This window comes from Nylanderia fulva, unplaced genomic scaffold (assembly GCF_048542155.1).
Source record: "Nylanderia fulva isolate GAGA-0341 unplaced genomic scaffold, ASM4854215v1 Scaffold12, whole genome shotgun sequence".
Taxonomy (NCBI): Eukaryota; Metazoa; Arthropoda; class Insecta; order Hymenoptera; family Formicidae; genus Nylanderia; species Nylanderia fulva.
Window position 1 is genome coordinate 5,663,109 of NW_028189409.1, and position 24,382 is coordinate 5,687,490.

A 24,382-nucleotide genomic window follows, 5' to 3' on the forward strand; every position below is an offset into this window, starting at 1 on the left:
TGGAATATTGAAAAAGAACGAAGATAAACATTTTTTTAAATTTTTAGAGATTCACGTTTGAAATTAATTAAAATGTAACATTTTTGAGGTTATGTCAAAAAATTCCGCATCTTTCGATCTCGCGCCATCTGACAGAAGTGCGTTCGGAAAATGCTTGACAAGTAGCATTTCTGAACACACCTCCCTCCAACAGATGTAAACACGAATTTGATTTGAATCGTCGTTATTCAACGTAAATCTATATACATATATATATATATATATATATTATACAAAACATTTTTCATCGAAGAACCGCGTGGCGATCAGCTGATATCGATCAAAGGGTAAAGGACACCTTCTCCGACTATTGTACACCCGAACGACGCGTCAGATAGAAAAGTGACGCGCATTTGCGCGTCCCTAACCTCAAAAAGCTTCCGTCGTCGACGACAGACGCGAGTGCGAGTATAATAAAGGGTGTCGCATAAATATGTCCAGCTTCCGCTCCATCGTCGATCGCACTCTGGTGAAGAGAACCTGCACGACGATTTAGGAAGCAAAATAAAAAAAAAAGATATTTCTATAAAAATAGAGAGGATGCTGAGGTCGATAGCATGGAATACGATTCGGAATCAAGCTGCGAGGGCGGCGGTTGCTCGAGGGATCTCCCGGACAAGCCGACGAAAGACGACGAGCCGGCTTGTCTGAGGTCCGAGGTCGGGGAGAAATGCGGGCGGAGGTTGGCGGAGCTGAAGACGAGTCTGGGCGGCGACAAGAAGAACCTTTCCGCGCAGGTAATGGAATATTATCGCAAATACTCCGGAGACGCGAATCTGGATCAGTATTTCTCGCTACCCGTGTCGCATACTCCGCAGGAGGCCGTCAACTACTACTACAGCGTGTACGAGGTGAGCGCCCAGGTGGGCACGAACAGGCAGGACTGTGTCGGGGAGGAGGTCTATAATCTAAGGTCTTACGTCCCGAGAGAGAGACGTAGGTGGGTAAGGCCCCCATTGATCGGCCAGTCCTCGAACACGGATCCCGCTTCATCCAGGTACGTTGAAACGTTGACAGATCTCAGGACGTCCCCGGTCGACCTCGCGTCTGAAACGATACACGAGGAGAGGAATGAGAGCCAGGACAAGTTCCCCGAGGTGAACGACAGGAAGCTATCCTCCCCGACCTCCAGCGTGGCGTCTCACAAACCTCTGGAATGGGACAGCGGCGCGGATGTCGGCTACTTCAATTCGCACGTCCTCGGTAAGCAGGAGGACAAAAGGCTGAGCACCATAGAACGTATGGCTCTGGCGAGAGGATGCTCGGCCGCTTTAAGATTGGATCCGGAAGGCACCACAGAATCCGGAATGCAATCGGGGAAGAATACGGCGAAATCGTCCACGGCGCCTGACGCGAATTCCACTCCGTTGATTGCGAACGCTTCGGGGTCGGAGAGCGAGATAGAGATCACGCCTATTGTCAAGAGCCATTTGCCCGGCATCATCGCGGGGGATGATATAAAATCGCATGAGATGAAGTCTGCGAAGCTCCTGGATCTCGAGACTCCTAAGTCGTCGTTTAAGGTGCCGCTGGCGAAGTGCTCGACGGTGGAGAGAAGGCTCGGAAGTTCCAAGCGGAAGGAGATTACGCGTCCCTCGAGCTCGCCGTTGCAGAAGAGCAGCTCGATGAACGTGATACCCGCGTCGTTGTCGAAATCTACCCTTAAGAGAAGCCAGAGCGAAGTGAACTTTCACGCTAAGGAAGGGAAGTCTGTGGTGCCTCTGATCTTTAACTCTACGTCCTCCATCGCTACCGTGGTGAACAAACCAGCGACCTGCGACAAAGTAATACAGACAAGTCTGGACGTGTGCTCCCAGGAATCCGTGGCCGTTCAAGTTTCGGATTTCGAGGAGAGCAAACCGCCGGAGAAAGACCCTAGTTTGCAAACGATACATTCTATCTTGAAGAAGTCCAAGGGCACTTATAAGATTAAAAGTGCGAGAAAATGCGAGGACGCTTCGCGTCCAGCGGACGACGATGAGGTCGGGACGAGCTCGAAGGACGTTGAAGCTTCGAGACACCAGAGCAAGAGTAGCTCGGACATGTCGCAGAACGCGTCGACCTCGATAACCCCGCAGCCCGACGAGGCGGAGAACGTGTCTGGAAGAGCCAACAGCTTCGAGTATTTTCCCGGACACGCTTACGCGAACGTCCCGAACGGGAGGAACAGCCACGCGTCTTCGGATACCAATAGGTCGAACTCGACGTTACCCAACAGCAGTTCCAGCGTGAACGAGAAGATGTGGGGAGACTCGGATAGCCTGGTCCGAGACCTGGAGAGGAGCGTCAACATCCTGAAGAGCCTCGTCGACGCCAACAAGTGCGACAAGCAAGTTAAGAAGCGACTGATACAGCACGTGATCAAACGACTGCTCACCGCAAAGTACACGGATGATAAGATCGAGCATAATTTGGAGGACAATGTCCCTTGGAATCCGGACGACGCGAGGAACAAGGTTTACCGAGCCGAACTGCTTCAGGCTCTGACAAACAAGCACAGCACGACTGAGTCCTCGGACGAGTGGAACTCGCAGAAGAAGGATATCTCGATGCAGAAATCTGCAGGGACCACCAGCGACGTTATCAAGGAGGTCGCGTTGGGGAGCAGCAACAGCGACAAGTTCGATCGTCACACGGATAGAACCGAGATGGACGGTAGAAAGGCTAGATTAGGACTGAGAACTGATGACTGTCAGCGGAGCAGCAACACGGATCGCGATAAGAGCGAGAGCTCCGAGTGCTTCGTCCCTCAGCGCAATCATAAGAATGCTAAGGTGAACGACATCTTTTGCTTCAAGGAGAATTGCAAGCTGCCGCATCGAGAATCGACCACGACCAACAGCATCCTGCCGGATCACAACAGGATCCTACTGGACGCCGTCGTCAACAACAGGAGGACTCTCGTCGAGTCCAACAATAACACAGATAACAATACCGACTGGAGGTTGCCGACCACCTCGTCAGAGAGGCACTTTGAACTGAAGAAATGCAGCATGTCCGAGTCCGGCGATTCCAAACTCGTCAATTACGCCGAGATGGAGAAGAAAAATCAACTCATCTGGATCACGAATGAGATTAGCCATCTCAATAACTTGAAAAAGTATGTCAAGCATGTTTACAGTATAGTAGCATATTTTATAATAGTATGTAGTATAGTATAGTATATACAGAGTGTCTCGTTTTAATATTTTAATAATATCTCTTTCCCTATCTAATCTAAACTGTATTAAATATTGAACGACTTCTGTTCTTTCATAAAGCATATAAATATAAACTATTTAATATTTATATTTTACATCTTATATTTTCTTTACCGATTAGATTGTTGGAGCAGCCCAGACGATTAGAGAGGCCGAAATCCTCGCCGAGGAAATCGAAATCGGCGAATCTCAAGTCGAAGCAGATACTCAGACGGGAGCAACACCCGGACACCGTGCACGGGTAACGCGACACGTTTATATTAATGTAGATGTGAAAAATTCCACGTATCACAATTTTATAAATCTAATTTTATAAATCTCACGCTCTAGGAGTATGTCCGATCTACGGGAGGATTCTGTGAACGAGCCGTGGTCGTCTCACTGCAACCTGGCGACTTGCGAGGCCGCGGGTGACACCCTGAACGTCCAGAGGATGATCATGAAGCGCAACAGTGTCACGCAAACAGCGACGAACTTGGCCAGCGTTCACTCCAAGACCGGAGGGGTGATCATATGCGCGTCGAGGAATCTGCAGAGGTCATCCGGGACGAAGCGCGTCGCTGTCGGGGTGCAAACGTTACCTCAGGAGATGTCCTCGATGTCGCCGATCAAGTCGGGCACCAAATACACGAATTCCCAGAAGCCGTGCTACCAGACCGGTACAAAGTGCAGAGACCAATCGTGCCAAACGCACAGCACCGTCGTCCATGCGTCGTGCGCGCGATGCAACCAAAATCCCGAGTCCGACTCCGCGGCTTCGGTCAGGTCGCGCAAGGGCGAGCCGCCAATTGTCTCGCAGCAGACGCAGACGAGTTACGCGAGCGACGACGCCGCGACGGAACCCACCTGTCGTCGCGCGTCGCAGAATATTACCGTCCAGCAGAAGCAGAAAGAGGCTAAGAATCAAATCAACGCGTCCAAGTCGAAATGTAGTTGCGCTCGCGGCGACGTTTGCTCGTCCATTAAAGATAATAAGAGTACGAGTACGATCGAAGCCAAACCACGAGCTGAAAAACGATCACCGTTTACATGTTCATTGTGTTCCGAGCAGAAATCCGTTGCGGATGTCGATGACATTGTTTATAGTTGCGGCGGGTGTCAAAAGACCAGGTCGGGGACGATTCGCATGAATGCCTGTAAATGCGACGTCGATGTTCCTGTTAAGGAAGTGGATAGGAAGATCATTATCGGCAAATCCCGACAAAACTGCAACGTGCAGACTCAGAACAGACGCAATGGCTCGAGTTACATCGAACAGAGCGACCCTGGAAAGATCTGCGATTGTGTCGCGTGTCGAAATCCGGAGGAGACTGCGACGACGGCGACAGGAATATTGTGCGAACATTGTCAGTCGAGTAATAAATTGATAACAACGAGTCGAGCCGTTTACAGGGTCGTTTAGCGGAGCGTCAAGCGCCAAAGCAAGTCTATTCTGAGTGTTCTCAGGACAGTACCCAACAACGTAAAGTACAAAATAACTTATTAAAATGTAATTGTAACGAGGCTTGCTCCTGCAGTAACAATCAAGCAATCAAGGATATCAAAGCGTGCAAGAATTACGCATCAAAAACAAATGTTGCGGATAATGTTAATAAGAAGGAGAGAAATTGCCAGCATTGTCGCGCGTGCGGCACCGCGTATCAAAATATTAGAAAGTGCGGCTGCCGTCAAATATATCCTAAAGCTGTCGCGTACGAGGTGTCCTTTACAAAGGAGAATACCTCGAAAAATGAAACTTCGGATATCGTTCCAATAATGCCAAAAGTTTCCAAGCAGCCCTCGACTGCAGCAAAATTTGATGCCTGTTCTTGCGATATTATGAAAAGGAATAACAAGACTGCTCATCGGACGAATACGCTGCAGGTAAGAAATTCGATGGAAACTCAATCTGTAGACTTATCATTTGAGTGAAATAACTTTTGTATTTGTAATATCAAATATCAACATCACCTCAAAGATGAAACATTACGAATCTTTTGGATCTTGTAACAATTGAAACCGATTTCAGGATTATTTATCCAGAAACAATCCCGAGTTTGTGGGCAATGCGGAAACACGTCGACAATATTTATCGGAAATATGCCAGTTGCGTGAATTGAGAAAGGAGAAGAGAATACAGTTATTAGCGATGGCTAGTTCATCCACTATCGATAAATCCACACCAGTGCGGAAGCCAACAGGTGAGATTCAGCCATGTTATATATTTAAATCAAACTGACTAATCTACATATTTGGAGCAAAATCAATTTGCAAAAATTGTAGCATTATATAATATATATATTCCACAATTTTGATTCTTTCTTTGCACTTATAGCTTGTGCGCAACGAAAAATTTCCGACGATGAGATGAGGGCGCGGTTACGTAAACGGTATCTCCGGTTGAATGAAGTACGATTCAAGCGGCGACAACAGGAACAGCAAGAAGAAGCACGTCGAAACAAGCTCATGGCAAAAATTTTTTGCAAAAAATTGCAGCAAAAGGTTTTGAGAGGCCAAGTAGATTTGTCTCAAAGTGTCAGCGTTATATCCAATTTATAAAGTCCCCTTAGGGGCTATTTGTGTAGAGTGCCTTTCCATTTTCATAAGTCTATGGTCGGAACTATTTCAGGGATTTTATTGAAATTTTATTGTTTTGTATATTATTTTTAACACAAAATTGAAGTTTTTATCTAATTAAAATTCAGTTAAATAGTGTTCGTTACTATAAGATATATAGCTCTGTTCTATCTTATGTCTTATTAATTATTGTTGGTTAGCAACATTTTACATCTAAACAATTTCGTTAAAACTGTTACATCCTAAGAATGATTATGTCTGAAATGAAAAAAAATTAAATTTTAACAAAACCCCAGAGATGGTTCTTAGTGTTATATATAATTCTCATTTTTTATGAATGCCTATTCTTAAAAATTGCAATATCTTTAATTAAAGTAGAGGCATGCATTTTATATTTAATTATATTGTCTCAGATAGATTGTGTTAAAATTTGTATTATCATACTTTTCTTCAGTAAAATTAGAAGAGTGTGCACTCGAATTTATATAATCTATTTATAATTATTGAATATATTACAGAGATAAAAAATTCTGATCTCTTATTTGACGTGCTTAAGTTACGTACACATAATTTTATCATTAATTAATTATTTATCTTTACGAGCACAAATGACATGACTAAATAGTACAAAAAGTATCGAATTTTTTTTATGTGTTTCAGAGAAGCTTTATATATTATAGATACAAAGAGATAAAAGCACATTCACATTCAATGTGATCTGATTTATCTTTTATTTTTTAATACAAAAATATATTGATAGGACCGGAACATAATAATACTTATTACTATTATTATGTTCTTATATCGCGTAAACATGAATTATGTAATCATGTTTACGCAATACATATAATTTATAACAAAATCATTTTCACACACAGTGAAACATATTCATATATGTATATATATCATTAATCGAAAAATGAATGCTTTAAAATAAGACGAATAGTTGTTGCATAGTACCTGAATCTTGTAGTATACCGTAATACTTTTTTTGATACATGAAATAAAATCTGCTAATGAATGAATGAACTTTTTAGAAAAAATACATGTACTTTTTAAAAGGATTATTAAGAATTTATATTTTATTCCTTTTCTTTTATTTATTCTTATCTATAAGAATATACTTTTACGAGCTGTAATATTTTGATGTTACAAACTACATCACACATATAGTTCTAACTATGAAGATTTCACTTTTTTAATTTAAATCATTCGTAATACATGTTTTCAGAATACTTGTAGGATAATTTGATTAAGTGACTGGTATTATTTTTCCTATCTTTATCTGATCTTTCTCGGTTATTGAGTCGGAGTATCTGCGACATGATTGTTGTATAATATGAAATATATTATGCTAATCGATCAAACAACCACACGTAGGGAAGAAGAAAAGATATTCAAACATGAAGAGAAATTTGAACAAATTAATTTCAATTTATTTCTAACTTTTTGTTTCATTTTTGCAAGTTTTCGATATTAATGCTTTTAGAGAAAAATTTAAAATTTGCACACACATGCATACAAAATATCTATTTTTAGATATTAATTTGAAAAATAAAATTAATTGCTTCCTTTTTTTAATTACTACTTTTTCATTAAATATTTTTTTTGCATATACTTCGTCAAAATCGCGAATAAACACACTTGTTTCTTTCTACATTCGAAAAGTGTAACGCAACGCGGTTAAATGGAACAAAACTTTCTATTATTCTGACCACAAGCTTAAATTACTTTTCGCTTTTGCATATAAACGAAATTGGCGAACATTTTGAAAACTCGCAAGGACTTTCAAAATTTTTAAATTAGATTATATTTTCTTATTTGACAGCAAATAGATATATTTTATAGTTTATATATATATATATAATTGTATTGATTCATCTGTGATTTTTTATACATATAAAAAAATTAAAAATATGCAAAACTTCTGAAACTAATTAATCTCTTGTTAATCTATATATTTTCTTAATGAGTAGAGTAGGACCGGGTATAAAAGTAGCATGGAAAAAAACCGAAAATATAATGAATTGAATAATTAATCGGAAGGACATGTCTCTCCGGTCCTAGCCATTGTTGCGAACTGGTTTTCCAGGAAGGCGACAGTGACCGCGATCGGTTGCAGCAGATTCATTTCAGCATCGACTGGTCCCCCCGGTGTTCCCAAGCCAGCAAACGAGCGCATACTTTCTCTCGGGGAATGTACAAGTCGGTCTTGTGCGTGGAACCGCGTTCCGTGAAGGCCGATTTTCCAGTCGCGCTTCCGCCGTGAGAGAGACGACGGCGTGTCAGAGGTACATTTATATACATAGTAGTGTTCTCCACGAATTCATATCATATTTTTCATATACAGAACACGCAAGACATCGCCGTTATTCGCGATCGCTCCGACCCGTTATCCGTGACACCATATCGGACTTATTCATCGGACTTTCGATTCTCGGACTCGCCTGATTATGAGCGCTGGATCGCTACCAGTTGCACATAATTCGTCGATGATTTGTCCGTTCCGTCAGTTTCTCTCAGGGTTTCTTCGTCATCTCTTTAGAAAAGTCAGCGACATGTTCTCCAGCATTTAGGAGGAAAATGAAGCGATGGCGAGTGTCGTGAGAACGAAAAGAACGAAGAGTACTTCCGTGACGTTTTTAGGATGTTTGCTGCTATTTTCCTGTGGTAATTATTATTAGATCTTGTATATTGTGTACGAAAATAAGTATTTGCCCGAAGATTTTTTTAAAAATCATATTGTTTCATCCAGCATCGATATCTCTTCGAAAAACATCGCTTCATCCGGCATCGATGTCACCTGAATAACAAGTCTATACATAATTAAATTAAATGATAAGAATTTAAAATTTGAAATTTGAATTATTCAAAGAATTATTCAAATTAATATTATACACACTTAACAAATAAAAACGTATAGATAAATTTTATCAGGATAATTATATTATAATTAATACATTTTCTTTTTTTAAATATTTTGATAAAAGATAAAATTCTCTTTTATAATTTTGTAATTTATATTATATATCGAATATAAACTAATTTATATTACAGATATTATTTATTGCGACTTAAAAAAATTTTTATCTCTCAATATTATATATACTTATTATTTTTTTTTTACAAGAAATGCTGCCGATTTATAAATATCTGTTCATTATGCTATACATTTGTTAAGTCTAATAAATATTTCAATGTATGATAGTTTATGCGCAAGAAGATAATGGAGAGTATAAGGGAAAATATTTGGGAAAATTAAATCCGTATCATCATCAAGTTTCTGGTGACGTTTGGGCTGTGGATCAGTACACCTTATTATTAACTTCCTTTAACTACGATGGTAATGGAGCTGACACGTTTTTCTGGGCGGGGGCATCAAATAGACCGGGTCCGCAAGGATTTATCGTTCCCGATGAGTGGGGCAAGTAAGCTGTATTTCTTTCTATAAATGTTTAAAAAGAATCTCGAAATTAGATTCGAGCATAAATCATTCAGTGTTCAACTCTAATAATTGCTTGTTGTTTAGGACAAATGTATTGGATCGGTATTTCAACCGGGATTTTACACTCAACCTACCGGAGAATAAGAAAATAACAGACATCAAATGGTTTGCAGTGTACGATTTACAAAGTCAGGTACCATTTCTAAGAGCATATATCTTATAATTTCATGCTATTGCTAGATCAATAATAAGATCTATTTAATTTAAACGTAACACATGTTCAATGTAAAAAATCTAATAAATTACAGGATCATTTTATACTTCCTGTGAAGCTTACTTTAGATATCACTTCAATAACATTTTCATTGAATGATGTATATTTATCAGGATATTATTTGTTATTATCGTTTTGAAATCTTTTCTTTCAACGAGACATTAAGGTGTCACTTTAGTGGGCTAAAATAGTTTTCTAACTTTAGAACGCCTTCGGTGATGTATATATTCCGGAAGAGTTTGATCCACCAACGCCTCAGAAGATATCGCAGCTGTCGAGAAGATCTCACAACGTCTCGTCAGGACCCATCGTGATTTTGGACTCAAAAACTATCAGCATACCACAATTCGTGTACGATGGACAAGGTGCGGACACATATTTCTGGGTCGGTCTTGGTCCACAACCATCCAGCAAGGGTCAGAAAGTACCCGACGAATATGGATAGTAAGGAAATATAAAATTATAATTTTTAAAAATCTATTAAAATACATTATTTTGTCGCGAATACATTAATATATTCAAAGTGTGCATTTTAAAATGTAAAGAGATCATTTTTATCCACTTTTTTAGCATGGATTCTCTTAGAGTGTACAATGACGAAGACGTCATACTGCAACTGCCAGGCGATATGACGGTCTTCAACATAGATTGGATAAGTATTTTTGACGTAAAAACCAAATCGAATTACGGTTCTGTGATCATACCCGACGGACTCAATGTACCGCCGTCGTTGATCAAAGTTACCAAGCAAACGCAGTCCCTTCCGAATTGCGTCCAGCTGCACAAACGATATCAAGTTGCCTGGGAAATCTTCGGTCCGCAGATCACAATCCAGCTGGTAGGTCAAGTCGGTACGTATACGTGGCGCAAAATTATACATGGATTTTTATTATTTAAAAAAAATGTAGCATAAATTTTAATTATTTTCGCATTCTCAGCCGAGGATGAGTATATGGCTTTTGGATTATCCGGCTCGGAAGACTCCAGTCGAATGGAAGGTGCGGATGTAGCCATTGCATATATGGATGATACCCGTGGATATGCTACGGATTACAACATTACAGCAAAGGCGCCAGTGCGTAAGCCAGGGTTTAATATGATTCTACAAAAGAAGAAAAGGAATGAAACAGTACATTAATGAATACCTTAATGATTCCAGTGTGGGAAAGTTCTCGGTCAGTACAAAGGCGTTTGCAGAGACGAGCTTGTCGGCGGTTTGGATAGCAATCAGCTCTACACCGCAGTAAGGGAGAACGGGCTCAACATTATTACGTATAGACGTACACTTATTTCATGTGAGTCACATACAAAGAAGAGAGATTGCGTGTTTCTCACATATGTAGGCATGTTGTAGATACATTATATTCTTGCAGCCGATCCCGGAGACAAAGAATTCCCTGTGGATAAACCGGTATACGTGGTCTGGGCCTTGGGCAGACTCGATAAGACCAATAACGAACCAAGTTTTCACGATTTGTATCCGAGGAATGATGTGGTACTCGAATTAAATCGTAAGGATCCAGAGAACACTTGTATTGATTTTACGGAGAGCAGCGGCAAATTCTCTCAAAAGTACCTACTAATGTTTCATGTTTTATTTTATACAGGGTGTCTGACATAAATTTGTCGCACCAAAAATATATAAGTAGATTTCATTATTTGGTAACGATTTTTCCTCAGCAAAACTGTCGAGGAAGGCCATAATTTTTGCATATTCCTAATTTTTGCCATCATGTATTTTTATAACTAAACCTCAAACTAAAGTTTTATTAAAGTAAACTCTACTTGAAATTAATAGGAGAATGTGGTTCTGTTAATATTTTATTTCCACAAGGTTTAGTTTGCAAAAAACCCTTTATTTTCAATCGCTTATAACTCGAAAATTATTAAATGCCTCAATATTTTTGCTGAGGAAAAATTGTTTCCAAATAACAAGATCTGCTTGTATATTTTCTACCTTATGTAAGACATCCTATATAATCAAATTACGATTGTCGATTTTAATCTCGCTCCCTTTCCAGAGAACCTTGGCAAAAAACAGAAATATTTGACAGAAGCGTTCGAACTTTCAGAGCAACTATCGGACCTTCCGGAGGGAAAAGGGGATATCAGGGAATCACGGGTATTTTCATGGATCCTAGATTCTTAGCTATATTATTTTACAATACATCGCTTGAACAAAGCAATTTTTCTTTCCAGGGAAACCATCGGTGGGTCTTGCCTGGTACATCGAAGGCGCGCTGATACCCGAATTGTACCTACGTCGTGGATTGACATACAGCTTTCGCGTTCACGGTGGGAACAATCCGCACAGCGCGGACTTGTACCATCCTTTAATAATAACGGATGAGCCTCATGGAGGATACGACACCCTCAGCGATCTTGCCCAAAGTAAGATCAGGGTGTTGGCTGGAATTGAATTGACTAGGAGAGGTCGACCGCGACCGACCGCGGGTTGGTAGACTTCACATTCACTCCTTTTCTTATACAAATTACGTGAATTTTGCGTTTATACAAATGTTATTTTTTCAGTCGGGCCGCTTTGTTTAAGTAAGCATAACGGTCGAGATAGAAGACTGGACGATACTTTTCCGTCGTTTAAAAAATTCAACAGGACCCTATTGCAAACCTGCGAGCCAGGTAAGGGCTGCTTTTCTCAAGTAAATACCCTTTCGCGTTACATTAAGTTTAAACTGACCAGAGTTCGTGTTTTTTGTTATATTATAAAAATGAATCTTAAATAATATCTTAAATAAAAATGATTCTCTTGTTTAGGAGACGGCGGCACTTTGACAGTGACTCCGAACTCATCATGGCCCGATTTGGTTTATTATCATTCGTTCACACACCCAAATATGGGATATAAGATTCACGTAATTGATTCTTACACAAAAAGTAGTGCGATCGCACATAAATTATCATTGCTCGTCGCAATTATGACTGTCCTTTTTCATCTTTCATAAAGTTAGGTAATAATACATGAAAAAAATTGTATCAAATTATTTTTCAACTTACGGAAAGATACGTTAAATCAGGATTCGTTAGTTTAGGATGTATATCGCGATATTTTAATATAAATCACTGTGTACTGCTTTTCTTGTATTATATTAAGCACTTAATATAATAGTTCCTACAATAAGCTGCGTTACACATACATACAAATTTTGTGCGTAATTTAATAAAAAATTAAAATAATAAAATCATCTGTTTATTCTGTTATACTATGAAAGAAATGTTAGATTATCTATTAAAAAAAATAAGCGAATAAAAGAAATTAAGTTGTTGCAATATTCTTTTATTTCATATATTAAGTAAGATATCGTGAGCATATAAAAGACAACATACATTAGATATGTACATACGCAACGCGTCATATTTGTGTTACAGTGAGAAGATCGATGTAAAAAAAAGTATATTCTTAATATTTATATGTATATGCTATAAATAAAATGTCGAGTGTTAATTTAAATATTTCTTTTTAAAAAATATATATATACAGTATGTGCAAAATAATAGCACCGGTTGAAAAAGTGAGGAGTATTTGTATGTTCCCTCTGCCATGTTTAACTGTCTTGACTGGCATATCTAGGATTAAATTTTGACTTTTGTGGTTTTCGAACGAACTGACGAATACCAGGATTTAATAATCACTTTTTGATGGTAGAGGAAATATACAAATTCCCCTCATTTTTTTCAACGGTACTATTATTTTGCACATAACTGTACATATATTCTTCAAACAGATATTACACATATATGTAATCTTTTTATCTAACAAAGCATGTGAATTTTTTCTAAACAAAACAAAAACATGTCACTAAACAATAAACAATAAAAGTTATTAATATATTCTTGATGAGAATCAATAAATTTAATTACTAAATACATGTCTCATACACATACCTGTGTGTATTCACAAGTATTTAGTATTTTATAGAGATAAATGAATAAATATCAAATATATTTGTGTAATGAAAAGATTTTATTAAATACTTTTAGTGCAATCCAATGATTTTATTCTAGTAGCCATTGTTGTAAAAATTGTATTTATAAAGTGCCTTTATATCTTATATTAATATATTATTAAATGTTTCTTGTGATAAATCATCTGTTGATTACACCAGAAAATTAAATATAAAAACAGCATTATGTTTTGCAGCACTTTCTTTTCATTAGACAAATCTGTAATAAATATAAAAGAACATCACGTGCAATAATAGTCAATATTTTCGATTATTTTTAACATAGTTTTTAAAACAAATAAATTAATTAATAAATTAAAATATTATTGTACTTATAAGAAATTTTTATCAATTGTCAGGAACGGACTCAAATAGATGAGAATAATTATTGCTCAACTTTAAATGTTATAGACCATAAAACAAGAGCAGTAAGAAATATCAAATTGCTTCTGCGATTATGTTAATATATATATATATATATATATATATATATATATATATATATATAATTAAATTGTTTGTAAAATTAGAAAATCCACGTGCAAATGACAATACCTTCTAGAAAAATGATCCTTTTGATCACACAAATTCATCAAAAAATCGTTAAAGAAAAGACTTGCCAAATTTCAGATAATTAGAGCATCAAGAACAAGAAATATCGAAAAGAAACAGAATGGCGAAGTTACCGAAAATGAAGACCAAAACATGAAAATAACAAATCTTAAAAGTGAATGACGTGCGAATGCACAAACGCCAGAATTGTTAACAATTTAATAGTGTATAGACATCTGTGAATAATATAAATATTAAATATTAATATATTAAATATTAAATAATAAATATTAATATTAAAGGAGTAAATATTAAATATTAAAAGTAGGAATAATAATAATATTATAATAATATTAGACATATAAAGTGAGAACTACAGATGTAATGGCTTTTTTGGATTGAAAATCTCTTAGTAGTGTATAGATATCTGTTTTTGTGTTTACTCGCGAATGGACGCCATTTTTCAACTAGAACATTGTCTAGATTTTTACTTTTAGGGACTCTAGTTAAAACTAAATCATTATAACAACGATAATATATAGCTCTGCTATATTAAATAATAACTTAGAAAGATAAGATTCGTTGTATGAGCCCACCGCGGATTTACGTGCGCGAAGACAATGAAAATTTAATTTTTCGCCATTTTATATATGTGCACGAAGCACGAAATTTGCTTAGCCATTGCTAAGACTTTAAAGAACAATCTCGTATTTGAGATCTAAATTCCTCAGTTTCCTTTACCTCTCGGAGTAATGTAGACAAGAAAAATAAATCTAAATCATTATATAACTTAAAAAAAACAATTAAATTCAAATTCGATTTAAAGTATCTTCGAAATACCTATCTGAAATATTGAAGAAAGAATTAACATTATTTTTGATTTTGCGTATTTATAATCCAACAGCTCCGACTGAATTACTTGTACCACATCGAATTCACGGTGACAACTGACAATTGATAAAAATTTCTTCCATAATTAATATTCTTTTTTCCAGCAAACTTATTGTTTGTAATATCTTTTCAGAAAAAAGTTAAAGAATTTGAGAAAAACTAAAAAGACCCCCAATATTCTTGTAACAAAATATCATATTGGTGCCATCTCTTTTACTTTATAAGCAGCACAGTGTGTGCAATAATATAGATTTCTTTCATTTGTAATAGTTCAAAAAGTTGTGTAGCAAGAACTTTCAATACTTATAATTAATTAATTAAATTATACGAGTCGCTATACAGAAGCATTAAAAAAACAATGTTTTATATATTGCAAAGTATCTAATTGAGAGAATTAGTTTTTATAGAAGCAATCTCTTCTCATTCAGTCTTTTGATGCCTTAAAAACTGCATTCCGTTGCGTTTACATTTTATATCATAATTAACATCTTGCGTGACCAATATTGACTAATAAATTTCTTAATAGCAAGATGTTAACAGTATAGTTAGCACTTTAAAAATAGTACTTTCTTTATAATTAAAGTTTCGATATATTAGTGTATATATATTTCGTTATTTTATACTGTGTTATATTTAAATGCCTCATCTAATTTGCTCATATAATAAGAATATGAATATTAATTATAAATTTATATATATATATAATTGTTCATCATTGCACATGAATTCTTTAATATTGTCATACATTTTGGAATTATGACAAAATATGTTGGAAAATTATTCTCTCAATAAAAGCATCTACAATATAATTTGAGAATTATTGTTACTAAAATTATTCTCGGTATCATTCTCTATGAAGTTCCAGAAAATGACGTAATGTAATAGGCAATTCTGCACTACAGATTCCGTATTTACAAACAGCCTGCGCGGCCTGACACTGAAGACTAGTATAATTAAGAAGATTCACGTTATTTAACGGATTAGAGGATATTAATCGTACTGGTGTATCTCCCGCCCTATTTGGCGTATCTAAGTGCGCGCCATAATCCAACAGCAATTTTATCAGCTGTTTTAAACAAATTCTTAATGTGAGTCGTAATGCTCGATTGGTAAAACTCTAGAAAATATATAAAGAAAAGTATACTTACAGGATTGTGAAAATTGTATGCGTTACTTGCTATGTGTAAAGGCGTCGACCGTAATGTATTCCTAGCATCAATATATGCTCCACAATCCAGGAGCAATTTAACAACATCCAAACGAGGAAATATGGTCTGAAAATATACATCAAGATGTATTTTATGTATTTTATTTCACTATCTAATAATGTAGTCAATTTTTCAATAATATTTGCGAAACAGTAGTTTTTACTATTACAATTAAAAATTAAACTCTTCAGATATTAACTTTTAAAGATACAAATAGAACTGTACTTCTCAATTAAAAAATTAATATTTATTGAATTAAAGTTGCTTTTATACTTATTTATAAAGATAATTCGTATTGAAAAGAAAAAGATTTTCAAAAATATGATAAATCATAAAGTTTTCACTCTCTTGATACACATGAACTAAAAGTTCATACTTACATGTACATCATCAGCAGAAGTAAAGTAACTAGAGTTGATTGTATTTAAACTAGAGACACAAAGATGAAGCAATGTATCCTCTGTATAAACAGATCTTGGATTTTGTTTTACTAAACCATGGACTAGCTGGTGCATTAAAGCTTTCTCCTCGTCAGAATTCGCTGTTTCTACTAAGAGATAAATAAGATGCGTCACGCATTTTAGAATACGTTCATAACTGTCTCTCTGTCTTTTATGCACGGGACGTTTCTGTAATATGACATAATATAATTAATATAATCAACTCATAGGCCCAACAATTGCAATTATATATAATAATATAATTATAATTTAAAATATATATAATTTGTATAATATGCGCAAATCGTACGCACCTCCAATAATTCTTTAGCTTCTGTTAGCTGGCTAGAAAGTAATTTAAATATCGCTACTACATCGCAAAATCTCGGTTCATGTTTTTGTCGATTACGATGTACCACTTCCAATGTTTTTTCATTTAAATCCACCATAAGCCTTACAAGAGCTTGTGCAGTAAAGCATGTATCTGCATACAAAATCTATAGAAAAGACATCGATAGAATTAATTTTTCATACATAGTTGAAAAAATTAATACGCATATAACTGTATTAAACATTTAATATATTTTACATACCGAATCCTTTTCGATTCTAATTTCTAACACTCGATGCCACAAATCTATGCACTGTTGATATCTAAAAAAAGAAGATACACGATATTAAAATATATTGATGATTAAATACGTTTCTTCAGAAAGTGGATGAATATCTAAGTACCTAAAAGAATCTGCATACGATGCACCTCTAAACATCAGCCGAAAGAGAGTATCCTTGTGATGCGGGCCTAATATTCTTTCGCAGATCAGTAAACTCTGTATTCTTATTGCGTCTAAGTCGAGCGAAATGGCATTTAACTCTTCCATGGTTGAAAATTCCACGGCGTTTTTGTAAATCTCGCGTTTTAGTAACACGGGTCTTTTTGGCAAAGGCACTCCGTCCTTAGAGTTGACTATTCTGAGAGCCATCGCTGCCCTCCAATATTGTAACGCCGTATGTGTATCGCTGTGATCGTCAAAGAATGTGGATCCCATCAGCTCGTTTGCATCTGCCAATCTTTCCGCGGAATATGATACGTTCTCCACTAAATCATAAATCGTGATTTTTAATCGGTATAAGTTTATTATTCTTTTACTTATATATTTACTATTCTTTTTATCTATAAACATCATATCTATACACCCTATATATTATTATTATAATTATTATATTAATCTACTAATGTTTAATTTGTTTAAAAATATCCATATAAAAATCAAATTATATTTATTCAATTATACTATTGTTAATTATAATTAGGGGTTTACTTATTATTTTCCACTATTTTTCAAGATTCATAAATCTGTATCTTTATTAACTACGTTGCAATATTACATCAAATCATTCTTACCCAAATATTCGAATATCTGAATGGCCCCTTTAAGGCAGGCAGTCTGAAGAGCATCATCGTTATATCGAGACCTGAGATGAGGGTCCGCGTTATGTTCTAAGAAAAGTTTGGTGGTTAAAAATCTATGCTCCTGAATGGCGTAATGCAAGGCAGTCTTATTCTGAATATCCGTGGCATTCACATCTGCGCCGTGTTCCAAAAGAAAAGTGCACAACTCCACACTTTGTATGGAATTTATCAAGCATGTTCCACCGTTGTAGTTTGCTTTTAGTATATCGGCACCATTCTCCACTAAATACGAAACAATGTCTGAAAAATAAAAATATGATTTATATTTGTAGCGCACTCGAGATCTTTTCGCGACAGTTAAACCTGTGCGATTGTTAATTTACAGCACAAGAATGAACGTTTCGTTCGAAATACAGCTTAGTTAGCTTAGCACTCCCACTTTCAAAGTGATGAGTAAATATTTTCGACCTATCTACAAGGTGCTTCACAACTCATAACATTCATGTATTGTTTGTTGTGTACATTGAGTGTTTGATGTAAAAAATGAAAAAAAAAATAAGAAAAAGCTTCAAAGAGCGCAAACAAATCAAAATTTATAACTATTATAAGCATCACAAAAGAATAAATGATTGCACAATTAAATCTTGGCACATATAGATTTGACCTACATCTACATATGATTATATTTTTGTTTCAATTTAACAAGAATACACATAGATCTAATTCTAAAATATTCACTTATTTTTCTATCACAAATTATTACTGCATTATTTTTACTTAATATTTTTTTTTCTTTACACATCTTTGTTTTTATTACAACATATTATTATATAATATGTTACAACATATTATTATCTATTATTGTCTATATATTTTCTAATATGAGATAATCTGAATATTTATTAAAATACATGGTCTAGATCATATCATGTGGAAGTTCTTGAAAGAAATGTGACAATTGTTTCTTTGTTTGTCCCATCAATTATGTATAAATGCATAATTAACATGTAATTTGTTACCCATATGTGTCATGAAGCACGCAGATCTAACAGGAGTAGATCCAGAATCAGAGACTGCATTCACATCGGCTCCATGGGATATAAGGCATTTTATAACTTCCAAATTTCCAGATACCGCGGCACACCATAATGGTGTGACACAGTGAACCGATCTATCATCGGGTACTTCGTATCTTCCTCTTTGTTCGATGTCTGCGTCGCATTTCTTTATAAGATACTCGACAATGTCCACGTGTCCCCTCTTGCAGGCGATAAACAACGGAGCACAGCCATCTTTCATGTGAGACACAATTACCTTTCGAACTTCTCTTTTGTATTTCTCCAAACGATTTCTCAAGCCATAGGTCAACTGTGCTCCTGGTGCCACATATTTACATTCGTGTATAAGATCTAAGAATAATTGATCCATAGAAAAGTTCCAACGACGATTATTGCTAATCCACACTGCCCACTTTCCAAAACGATTCAGACGTTGCAGTGCTCCTTCCGATTCAACCTGAAAAGAGAATTTTATTTGTCTCTAAGAATATTGATTTAAAAAGACATTTATATAGAAAGATTTATATTAAAATATTTATATAGAAATTTCTATAGAATTTCTATATAGATTTATATAGAAATTTGCTAAAATACACTAAATATTAGATATCAGACATCTGTTTTAACTACTTTTTGAAATAATATAGATACATTTTTATGCACACAATATTATTATAATAAACATTATTGACTATATAAAAATTCAAGAACGAGTAAGGCGTATAATAGAAAAAAAATATACGAAATAGGAATAAATATTAATAAGCATCAGACTTATTGCACAATACAAAAGTACAGGCAATAGCAACAGGAAATAGAAAATATCCACCAATAGAAACAGATAGTAATATATATTATTCCCTACTTCTATTGTGATGGATATTTTCCATTCCCTGCTTCCTGATGCTTAATATTTATTCCTATTCCTAATATTTAAATCAATATACTGTGCCCAGAACCTAACAAAGTATCCTACGTACGTATGCAAATTAATTTGACATAGACCACGTATACACCAATCCTTTATTTCTTTCAAGGTAGCATTATTATTATTAGCGTGTATGTGTGTATATATATATATATACATATATATATATATATATATATATATATATATATATGTGTGTGTCATGTAGCAAATAAAGTATATAACCTTCAAAACTGCGTCAAGTCGGGATCATCACGAATGGAATCATTCGTGAATCTCGACTCGTCGCACAAAAAAAGTGGGAGCAAGATGCAACCCCTAAAACTCACCCGTGACATGAATAATCACTCGCGAGCACGAACAAGAGACATTTAACAGTCGTTGCAGTAACACATTATTGTAAATGACAATCGATAAACCACGTGATTAGGGCTGTGTTCGAATATTCTGCTAAAACAAAGTAGTTTTCGATCGATCAATCGGAAGCGAGAGGAGCGGAGGTCTCTTTGCTCCGATTGGTCGATCGAGCGCCCCTCAACCGCCCACACGTCATCGCGATGGATTTTCGAACGCATTCTAAGAAGCTCGCGCGCCTGCGCACTCGAGTCGAGAATCGAATTCGATCCGCGCCAAACTTCCCTCCGTTTCTTCCGATCGGGAAAATGAAAAGGATGCGTGACAGATGACAGGTGACAGACGTGCGCATTTGACAGGTCGACTAATAAATTGTATAATATTATATATAATATATATTATTATTATTATATTGTTATCTAGTAAAATCGATACACTTCTTTAACGCTTTTATCAGTGCTGGAAAATTTATCGTATTAATTTGTACTATATATATATATTATTGCATGGGTTAGGTCTTGTACGAAGTTATGTATATATGAGTCGTGTTGTTGAAAAACAGTATATTTTGTGCACCTGTCACGAAGCAAATAAGTTTATTTGTTCTTTATAGGCATGCACCGATTGTGCAGTATATCGATATAAGAATGCAGCTGGCAACTTTCTCCGAAAGTGAAATCTGTTCGACGAGAAAGTTAATAACGCATCGCAAATAATTCAAACGCGCCTGCAGAAAATGCATTCGCATGCTTTGGATATTTTTGTAATTCACATATATGGTTGATGAAGAATATATATATATATTACATTATATTATATTATTTTTCTCTTTTCTGAATCTTGGTTATCTAGACAGTAAAAATAAGAGATGTAAACAAGTAGAAAATAAATTTTAAGTCCAAAGTTCAAAAGAGAAAACTCTACTTCTGTTTACTAACGAGCAAAACTAGTCTAATGAATATTGTTAAAAGAATCAAGAAAAAGATACATGTACATTTTTGCGATGCATCTTGATCATATTGCTGTTTAAAAAAGGGTAAATATAACTTGACGCTTTCAATATTATAATTTAGATAATTTTTCCGCGAATTTGATGAAAATGATAAAAAAATCCTAATTTATATATATAATATATTCTTAATTACTTTATGTGAAGAATAGAACGAATTAATAATATAAAATATAATTATATATTATAATGTATAATTATATAAATAAATTATAATATATAAAATTATATTTATAATTTATAATATAAATTATATAATTAATTTTATATGAAAAATCAGTAATATTTAAATCGAAAAAATGTATCTATAAATATTTATAGACAAATTAATAGGCAAATATATATATATGCTTTAAATGTATGTACAGGGTACAAGTGGAGCAATGCATGTGCAAATGCAATAATATGGCGAATTTATGTATCCTATGTGACGCGAGCATATATGAAAGTCTCATCGTAAATGGGAAAAAGGAGCAGGACCAGTAAAAAGTAACCCATGGAGTCGTCAGTGGGCCATGGGACACAAACGCGGGTACGAAGGTACGTTCATTTCTCTGCAAGTCGCGTATGCGACAACATCCGGGTGTGTGTGAAAATATACTGCGTATTTGCGTCTTGCATTCGCCAATCTTAATTAATTAATTCGAGAATTCGCATAGCGACTTTCAATAAGAATCGAGTGAGTGTCCGAATTAGTAACATCAGTTTTTCTTTCTCTTCTCTTTTTTTTTAATTTATTAAATTTTTTACAGTGGCCAAAGAGTCGTTCGTGTTCTCGATCGTGGAGGACGAGAATGGAGAAAAGTTAGACGAGATGTTTGGGGTGAAGCCGAGTTTCCTGAAAGTCGTACCCGGCTATACCCTACTGCCACCGAAGATCGTCTTTTACGCGCAAAAGATACGCGATTTTACGGTATACGAGGACGATATTTGGATGATCTCGTATCCTCGTACTGGTAATAATTCATAAAATTTTATAAAAATAGCATAACATTATAAATCTCAAAGTTGCTTCAGGAATTTAACACTTTAGACCTGTATATACAATAATATAATATATATTATATAAAATTCTAGAAAGAATATATGCAGCTGGAAAATCAGAATACAAATTTTATAGTTAATTCTGTATTGCAAAATTACCATATATATCTAATTTTTTAAAATATTGTTTTTAATAATTGTTTTTTTAAATATTGTTTTAATAAGATAAAATGATCTTCTAGGCAGTCATTGGGCGCAAGAAATGGCGTGGTGCATTGGACATGATTTCGATTACGAGAATGCTCGCACTCTCTTCATCGTGCGAAGTCCTTTACTCGAGTAAAAATTAATTATTTAATTTTTAATTATTATGCGATAGAATCATCTTAGTAGAGTCGCATAAAAAACCGTAATACTTATATCCTTTTCTTTCAAATTTCTTAATTTTTTTAGAGGTTCGGCTGTCATGGTCAACGGAAATTACGACGAATGGTTTACGAAGCTAGGTGATTCCATTGAAAATATAACAAAGATGCCAAGGCCGCGGTATATCAAATCTCATTTGCCATGGGCCTTATTGCCGACACAGCTTCGTGAGAAGAAGCCAAAGGTTGAGGATAAGATTTCACAAATGTAAAGACGTAAATTTCCTTATCTAAAATGTGATACTTTGCAGATAATGTATGTTGCGAGAAATCCAAAAGATACCTGTGTCAGCTTTTATCATTACTGCAGAATATTCCATGGTATGAAGGGAAGCTTCGACGACTTTGCGGAGTTGATGCTGCAAGATAGTAGTGCGTTGAGTATTTTATAATTATTTTATAAGAAACGCATATGTTTTTATTGCAAAAGAATCGTAAGTTGAATGTGTAATTAGTAACTTTTTTTAATTAGCGTTAAAAGCGTGGAATTTAAGAAATTATATTTGTTTAGCCCCGTTGAGCCCGTTTTGGAATCATATTTTACCCTTTTGGAAGATGAGAGATCAAGATAACATATTATTTATGACATACGAGGAAATGAAAAGGGTAAAACACAAAAGGCACATTTGCTTTTGCAATCGCGATATGGGTCTCTTACTAAAATGATTATATTTTTCAGGATCAGATAGCAGTGATTAAGAAGACAGCAGAATTTTTAAGCAAGAACGTGACGGATGAGCAGATTGTCGGGTTGTGCGAACATTTAAAATTTTCAAAAATGGCTGACGAATCCATCGGTGAACTTGGAACTACTGCTGGGAAGCAAGAAGGAGGAAGAGGACGATCCGGATAACAAGTTTATCAGAAAAGGCAAAGTCGGCGACTGGACAAATTATATGTCGGAGGATCTCGCTCGACGATTCGACGAATGGACGGAGAAGAATTTATGCGGAACCGGCCTCAAATTTCATATAGATAATATTGCAACTGATGAAGAATAAGAAGTATACTTCAAATATATACAGTGAACACGATATATACAGAGGCCTTATTTTCAGGGGATATATGTAAAATTGTTATAATTTTGACATTTTTAGATTTAATTATACGATTATATAATTATATATAATTATAATATATATATAATTATATATTCTATATATATATATTTCATTTATCGTATTCACAAAAATACGTATAGCGTAAGTATCTTATTATAATTGATACGATAAGTCTTAATTAAAACGTTGTTGAATATTTTTTGTTATAATTATTGTATATTGCTATATATAATGTATTATTAATATCATTATAATTAATTTCTCTATACATACGGATGTATGTACAGGTATGACATAAAAATTATTATTAAAGAAAACGCACACATAATATATAGAATATATATATATATATATAGGTAATATCTTTGTATATTAAAATTTCACAAGATAATATATTAAATATATTAAACACTAAAAAGTGATTATATATATTATAATATATTTAACGAAAATTGTACAAATTTATACTATAAAATTATAGGAGAATGACGGTGAAGCTATATATATATATAGATCGAAGTAATATACGCATCGATACTACATACTTCTAGAATATCTTGAGATTTTATTGTTATTAAAGAC

The 24,382-nt window shown here is 35.0% G+C and overlaps 4 protein-coding genes across 11 annotated transcripts; 3 read left to right on the plus strand and 1 right to left on the minus strand.

Moving 5' to 3' along the window:
• Positions 1-179: 179 nt before the first annotated feature.
• Positions 180-6,859, plus strand: LOC146724730 (uncharacterized). Its single transcript, XM_085479470.1, is given in 6 exon segments — positions 180-3,139; positions 3,361-3,480; positions 3,570-4,599; positions 4,602-5,102; positions 5,248-5,419; positions 5,554-6,859. Coding segments are annotated over 6 exon segments (4,590 nt in total). The 5' UTR covers positions 180-596; the 3' UTR covers positions 5,778-6,859.
• Positions 6,860-7,638: 779 nt separating this feature from the next.
• On the plus strand, positions 7,639-13,319 carry LOC114935347 (protein Skeletor knk). 4 transcript variants are annotated; one of them, XM_029308163.2, is made up of 13 exons: positions 7,639-8,086; positions 8,146-8,465; positions 9,004-9,223; positions 9,325-9,433; positions 9,720-9,958; positions 10,085-10,365; positions 10,453-10,589; positions 10,674-10,809; positions 10,888-11,086; positions 11,536-11,636; positions 11,714-11,968; positions 12,047-12,154; positions 12,290-13,319. In XM_029308163.2, exons 2-13 carry the CDS (start codon positions 8,387-8,389, stop codon positions 12,475-12,477), a joined length of 2,052 nt encoding a protein of 683 aa, XP_029163996.1. In that variant the 5' UTR covers positions 7,639-8,086; positions 8,146-8,386; the 3' UTR covers positions 12,478-13,319. The 4 variants fall into 4 exon arrangements, with proteins under 4 accessions (XP_029163996.1, XP_029163997.1, XP_085335598.1 ...); XM_029308164.2 differs by having other exon boundaries at positions 7,639-8,465; XM_085479472.1 differs by lacking the exons at positions 12,047-12,154; positions 12,290-13,319 and having other exon boundaries at positions 11,714-12,043.
• Positions 12,789-20,410, minus strand: LOC114935348 (protein fem-1 homolog A-like). 5 transcript variants are annotated; one of them, XM_029308170.2, is made up of 9 exons: positions 20,297-20,410; positions 19,001-19,496; positions 17,973-18,281; positions 17,303-17,666; positions 17,161-17,221; positions 16,882-17,064; positions 16,508-16,756; positions 16,068-16,193; positions 12,789-13,696 (listed from the first exon to the last, which is right to left on the minus strand). In XM_029308170.2, the coding sequence occupies exons 1-9, from the start codon at positions 20,303-20,305 to the stop codon at positions 13,661-13,663; spliced, it is 1,833 nt and encodes a 610-aa protein (XP_029164003.1). In that variant the 5' UTR covers positions 20,306-20,410; the 3' UTR covers positions 12,789-13,660. The 5 variants fall into 5 exon arrangements, with proteins under 5 accessions (XP_029164003.1, XP_029163999.1, XP_029164001.1 ...); XM_029308166.2 differs by lacking the exon at positions 12,789-13,696 and adding an exon at positions 14,750-15,985; XM_029308168.2 differs by lacking the exons at positions 12,789-13,696; positions 20,297-20,410 and adding exons at positions 14,750-15,985; positions 20,193-20,262.
• Positions 20,411-20,598: 188 nt separating this feature from the next.
• LOC114935274 (Sulfotransferase 2) lies at positions 20,599-23,773 on the plus strand. Its single transcript, XM_029308049.2, is given in 10 exon segments — positions 20,599-20,680; positions 20,935-21,357; positions 21,699-21,870; positions 22,083-22,286; positions 22,557-22,653; positions 22,768-22,924; positions 22,991-23,111; positions 23,251-23,345; positions 23,419-23,520; positions 23,522-23,773. Coding segments are annotated over 8 exon segments (1,020 nt in total). The 5' UTR covers positions 20,599-20,680; positions 20,935-21,357; positions 21,699-21,845; the 3' UTR covers positions 23,741-23,773.
• Positions 23,774-24,382: the final 609 nt, after the last annotated feature.

Bases quoted from the DNA above. Each gene is read 5' to 3' on its own strand.
- LOC114935348 (XM_029308166.2), bottom strand. The intron at 16,194-16,507 runs GTAAGTATGAAC...GTATATTTTCAG, and splicing joins CTTCTGCTGATGATGTACAT to ACCATATTTCCTCGTTTGGA. The intron at 15,986-16,067 runs GTAAGTATACTT...TGTTTAAAACAG, and splicing joins CATACAATTTTCACAATCCT to CTGATAAAATTGCTGTTGGA.
- LOC114935347 (XM_029308164.2), top strand. From the start codon at position 8,387: ATGGCGAGTGTCGTGAGAACGAAAAGAACGAAGAGTACTTCCGTGACG. The intron at 9,224-9,324 runs GTAAGCTGTATT...CTTGTTGTTTAG, and splicing joins GTTCCCGATGAGTGGGGCAA to GACAAATGTATTGGATCGGT. The intron at 11,969-12,046 runs GTTGGTAGACTT...TTATTTTTTCAG, and splicing joins TCGACCGCGACCGACCGCGG to TCGGGCCGCTTTGTTTAAGT.